The 6,071-nt window shown below is 43.1% G+C and overlaps 1 protein-coding gene across 2 annotated transcripts in view; it reads left to right on the top strand.

The window, feature by feature from the left end:
• Window positions 1-913: 913 nt before the first annotated feature.
• The window catches only part of pbx1a (pre-B-cell leukemia homeobox 1a), a 49,749-nt gene continuing 44,591 nt past the window's right edge, over window positions 914-6,071 (top strand). For both annotated transcript variants that reach the window (XM_085378498.1, XM_085378499.1), the window contains exons 1-3: window positions 914-964; window positions 1,106-1,580; window positions 2,389-2,462. In XM_085378498.1, the coding sequence (XP_085234624.1) occupies window positions 1,396-1,580; window positions 2,389-2,462 (259 nt within the window). In that variant the 5' untranslated portion in view covers window positions 914-964; window positions 1,106-1,395. The remainder of the gene's footprint in view (window positions 965-1,105; window positions 1,581-2,388; window positions 2,463-6,071) is intronic.

Below are 6,071 nucleotides of genomic sequence, written 5' to 3'. Positions count from 1 at the left end.
ATTCGGTAGCAGCCTACGTTCTGGACTAACAAAATAACCTTTAGCAATATGAAGTACGCAGGTACCAAGTTAAACTAGTCATAACAGCAGGTGGGTGAAGCAGCTACCAGTAGGAATGAAGGATACCACTGACCAACACAGGAAAGGGTGAGAAATACTGAACTGCCTACATAGCAAAAGCCTAAAAGTCCATCTCAATAAACTGAGGCGGTTTTAGATTATAAAAAATAATTATTTTGGCCAGCAGTATTACTCCCCAACAGCTGTAAACTGATAGGAAAAATGATCACATTTCTTTTTAATCAATTATCCAGATATTTTATGAGATTTATTTTCTGTTACTGGGTAACTGATGGTTGGAGTAATCTTTATTATACATTATATTATTAAATAGCATTAGCTCTTATTGCTCTCACAAGTAGGCTGTTGTGTTGGATTCCAAAGGAGGAAGGCTGCTAGTTAGACCGCTTTCTGTTACGACTCTTGTGGTCCAATATTCCAACTCAAGACTTGTAAAACGCTTTCCACAAACTGCTCTATGCTCTAATAAATTCATCTTGATTTATTGTTCCTTTGACTGATTACACGGGTGTAAATATTCAGCAGGAAAATATATAGTCCGGATGACAGAGTGTCTTTTCCGAGCACCACCATGCTGTCCTGTTGGGTCAGAGCTCCACTGCCACTCACAATTATTTATTAGGCTACATATGCACCCTCGATCCATCACTGTATTGCCACCCGGTCCGGTCACATCTCTTTATGTTTATTACAGTGTCCCACCTTCCCGAGGAAGATGATTGACGTTTTCGGAGAGGACCGAGGTGGGACTTGCGCGCTTCTTCTTCTCCAATCGTGGCTCGAGGGGCGGAGGCTTTTCATCCACACTCTGATTATGAGTCAGTTACCAGACATAAGCGAAACAATAACAGTTGGTGGTACTTTGTATCCAAAACCTTCAAAGGCAAGTTGAGTCTTTAGCGCGTTTTGGCGCATCAAGCTCTTGAGTATATCGGAGGTTTCATAAGAGGAGCACAACGCTCTCCACTTTTAATCACATTAGGAGCCTTTAATGTTCAATCCTGTTTTTTTTCCTTCCCTACAGTAGCGGTGCAGGAGTGGCCAAAGCCTAAAGCAGCGATTCAGATCAGATTTCACCTAAACCAGCTGGGAGAGAGACCGAAAAAAAGCGAGAGAGAGGGTTTGTCAGTCTCCCTCCTCCCAAATCCAGAAAAGCTTACCAAGGAAAAAGGAGGAGTGGGCTGGGAGAGAGACACCGAGGAATCCAGAGGAATTTCCGAGGATATTTTCTCTTCTTTCTTTTTTCCTCTCTTCCCCTCTTTGATATTAAAATTTTAAAAGTTGGAGTGGAGGCAGCAGGGACCGTGGTCAAGGATGGACGAGCAGCCTCGGCTGATGCACTCCCACGGGGTAGGCATGGCCGGACACCCCGGCCTGGCGCAGCATATGCAGGATGGCACGGCAGGGACGGACGGAGAGGGAAGAAAGCAGGACATCGGAGATATATTACAGCAAATAATGACCATCACAGACCAAAGCTTAGACGAAGCACAGGCGAGGTGAGGCTTCACAAAACACTTTATTTATTCACGTGAAAATGGAAATATTTGGGATGGAGAGGGGGTGGGGGGGGGGGGAGAGATCATAACATTGTGGTTCGGATCAAGACTGCCTCTAAATGAAAGCAATTACGCCCACCGAAGTGCCGTGACTGCGCGAAAGCGAAAGAAAGACCCTAAAAACTTGTCACGATTCGTGGTAAATTCTTTGCAAAAACTTTTCTGTCATTTTTTTAAGGTAATATATCGAAACTATAAATGATTGCGTGGCTATATGAGATTGACACGGGGGTGTGTTTTAGCTGTGGAGCACTGAGGCACCTCAGTCAAAGTGAGAGTCTTCTGCCTTGTTACAAAGGAGCTTACATTGTAATCCTATGCTGTAATAACATGTTGCAGATCCCTTTCTATAGCCTGCACTAGCAATAAAATATACATATAGCAAACATTTGAGGCAAGTTGTAGTACCTGAGTGAATTTTATTGGATGCTGCATAGGATAAATCTGTGTTTTCCAAAGATTTGAAGTCATGCATTGTGCATTTAAATTATTTTCAAAAGAATTATACCCACAAAGTATGGATTGATTTTTTTTAACAAATATATTTTTTCCCATGCTTTGGCTCCTGTAAGTTTTATATATTTGCATGCTTTGAAGTGCAATCAGCTGAGATATGTTGGGAAAATGTAACCTTTCGGGGATTTCAGCAAGTTCAGTTGTGTTGCCACTTGTTTGAATACTGATTTGGAAAGTGGTGTCCTGTCCCCCCATCCCTCCTTTGTTTTTGTTTTTTTGTTTGTTTTTTTAGAAAACATGCACTCAACTGCCACAGAATGAAACCGGCTCTCTTCAACGTCTTATGTGAAATAAAGGAGAAAACAGGTAAGGTCACTTTTATGGCCAGTTCCTTGTGTGTCAGCATCACTTGTTTTCTTTTCTCTCTTTTTTTGGTGTCTTCTTTTGATCGTTGAAGCATTTTTAAAGAAAAGCAGAGGTCACGGTTATCTAGACTTGACTCTCCCAAACCAGTAAATATGTATTTACATCATGTTTTCTTTCACAAACCTCACTGACACTGGATAGCTCGCTGTCATTGGACATTTGGGCCTCTTTGGGACCGTCTTTCTTTCTTTCTTTCTTTCTTTCTTTCTTTCTTTCTTTCTTTCTTTCTCGCTCCTCTCTTCTCTGTTTTCCTTGGCCGAGTTTGATGGTGTTTGCTGAAGTGAGCTGTTTTGCATGCAGAGACAGGTCAGGGGGATTTTCTGTTTATGTTCGCAGCCTGGGTCAAAGTCATGAAAAAGAATGTGTGAATTATTACTCTCTTAACAGCAGATTAAAAGGAGAGCTCCTCACATGATGAAAGCCTGTGACTATTCTCTGAGGGATGTGGCAGAGCGCTGCTTTTGAAGGGGAGGAAATAAAACAAAAGATCCAATATAACCTTATCTGTGAACACAACTTTGAAGCTGTCTGAGATTATTGAGAGAGCCTTGTCACTTTGGCTGCTCGGTTGTCGCGTCGCAGCCATGCAGACAGCTGAGAATAAACACGGGGCTTGTGCTGTATGGAGGCAATGCCGTTTTCATTAATTTAACATGAACTGTTGTTCACTGAAGCTTCACTCTTATGAGTCAGAGTTTGGCACAGCCCCCCCCCCTCCAAAAAAAAAAAAAAAAAAAAAATGAAGGGAGAACGTGTAGACACTTGATTTTCGTCACATTTAAAACGTGAAGCCCATGAGGAAGAAGCTATAGCAGGCTGGGGCCCTGCTTCTAAATTGCAAGGCTTGGAAAAGTGAGAGAGTAATGCCTGGCTCTTTGTAAACTGTCTGGCGTCTTCCCGGGTTCAACCAGAGTTCGTTTCCAAAAAGAAGAACAAAGTGACTTGGACCTTTTCCTGGCTTTTCCCCCCTGCCTCTCCTCTCTTCCCACCGTTCTTGGCAACCAGGATTTCACAGGGCTTCTGACGAGAGAGGCTCCCCCCAGACTGCAAATTGCCCTCCCCTCCGCTTAGCACCAAGTTTGGAAAAGGAACATAATTCAATTCAATGTGGATTACATTTTCTCTCTCTCGCTCTCTTTTTTTTAATGCATCGGATCAGTTATTTTTACTTAAAATGTGGCTGGGGAACATTTCTCCCAAACCACAAATCAGCGAGCTCTAAATAGCTACATTGTTTTGATGGCGACAGAACGACGTATAAAAAGTTAAGAATAACCCAAGCAATTTGTGAGGGAATCAAGAGTGAATGGCTGCCTCTCTGTGTCCTCCCTGTCTGCGTTTGAAGAGCTGAGCCGCGGCTCATCTTCGCCCATAGGAGGTTTGTGCAGACGAAACTGAAAATCCTTTCACTGCAGTGACAGAGAAAATGACTCAAACCTTCACCATGGCATTTACAGCCAAATGTGCTGAGTGCAGTGTATGCGAGCGGAGTACAGCCTGTAATTTGTCAGCCTTTTTTATATTCTTTATAAAGAGTCAGCTTCTCCCTGCTTTTTACACTGTTGCAGTGAGAGTGTCTGCGAGAAGAAGAGCGAGCAGGGGGCGATGAGTACAGCAGGGCAGATTTCTCCTCGACCTTTAACTGAAGAGAGGAAGTGTTTTTTCTCCTTCTTCTTTACGTCATCTATAGGTGCTGCATGTTCACGTGTCTGTGTGTGTGTGTGTCTTGTACGCGCCTCTTCTTTGTGGTGCGAGTGTTGACAGCAGCAATATGGGACATTAGAGCAGTGAGGTGTCCATTGGCAAGCAGCTGACAAACAAGGCAGGAGCACATGCCAATAGCAGGCCTTAACTGATGACCTCACACACCCCCACACCCTGTTTATTTGCGCAGGGGTCATTCCTGTGTCACAGATTTAGAGTATTTAGCAAGCTTAAACAAGCTCAGGTTCACACGCTGGCCGATGGAAAAGCAGCGACAGAGATTTGTGTTACGACTTACAGTCGTACCTTTCGACACCGGGGTTGTTTGGCCCGTCTTCTGGCCCCTCTCGCCTTTTTTCAAACTATCATCATTGTTTCTGCAGTTCCTGAGAGCACTTAGAATTTGTTTTCCTGTGCTTGCTTCACATCCTGTGAAGAGAACCGGAGAGCGTCTTTGTTTGTGTGGAACCATTACGGCGAGACAAGCTGGCACGTACAGGTTGACTAAGTAAGAGAAGCCAGCCACCAAGTCAGTGTTTCTGGGTGTCAGATTTCAGGCCTACGCTCTCCCTCTCTCACTCTCTGTCTATCTGTGGGCCTGCGACCGTTTCGTCAGGCCACTCTTGTCAGCAGCCTCACATTACTCCCATGCAGGCTCGGGTCAGATGGCGAGCTCCTGCATGACTAATGTGATCAGACGGATAATGCATTACACCGCTTGAACTTATCAAAGCTGGAGACCTGCTGAATCAGTCCATCCCGCTAAGTGCCACCCTCCGCTCTCAACCCCCCCTCCTCCCCATGCATGTGCCGCTAATTGGACGTGTACACACAATTTAGATATTCACAGTGGTGTTGATCTGGTCACTTTGGAGGTGTCATGAACTCTTGAGCAAATGTTGTTCTTTCAGTGTCAAGAAGGCGGCTTTTGTTTTGATGGCTCAAGAGTACTCTTTGATAGTAGAGATGCACAGATCAAGCAGCCAGGCACAGATTTTCAGTGTTCTCAGTCCAGACCTGATTCGTTGCATGTAAAACTTGGGCACAGTGGCACAGGCAAAAAGTGGTGTGTGCACTTTGGGGGGACAATCAGAAAAACTTTAGTGAGAACAAACTTTAATCAGACACTTAAATCCCCCCTGAACATGGTTATTTTAAAGAAGCTAACAAAGGTAAAGTGGTTAAAGCTAATGAGCCTCAGTATGAGCAAAGGATAGTTACTTTGGGGATGAGTAATAAATAAAAAAGGGTTCAAGTCCTGTTATCTGGTGAATTTATAAACTTTTTACAAAATGATGTAAGGACTTGATTTTTGTCTTGCGATATAAATGTGTTGCACCTGCTTTTGTAAAATATGTCAGGTAAAGGTGGGTGCACAGCGACTTACTGTCGGGTTATTATTTGTACCTCATTTTGGTAGCATAACACTTTGTTTTCAGAGTAGTTTATTAAGCAAGAGAAAATCTGTAACTTACTGCAGTTTGAGGTAAACTTTAAAGTTTACTAATTTTATTATGAAAATAATGTTTTACATTGTAGAAAAGCTGATTTTTGGTTCTATATGTTGTCAGTTAGAGTTCTTAGAAACTATATGATAGTTTAACCAATAATACCGGCTGGACCAAATGGTCTCTAACAACCCAACAACTGGTGGCTGCCAATGTGTAATTCAGATTATATGGGATTGTTTTTGTTTTAACCTTAAAAAAACAGTCTAATGGATTGAAACAAAACAGCAAAACGAGGACACACTGCAGCCTGTAAATGACCAGGTGAGATGAGTAGCAACTGATAGCATACTTAGCATTAGCTTGGTAATCATACCAATGAGAATCTCCATCAGCA

This window comes from Diplotaxodon limnothrissa, linkage group LG18, assembly GCF_057381915.1.
Source record: "Diplotaxodon limnothrissa isolate DT_005_m linkage group LG18, D_limnothrissa_male_GT1.1, whole genome shotgun sequence".
Lineage (NCBI taxonomy): Eukaryota > Metazoa > Chordata > Actinopteri > Cichliformes > Cichlidae > Diplotaxodon > Diplotaxodon limnothrissa.
This window is presented reverse-complemented; position numbering and strand designations above follow the sequence as displayed.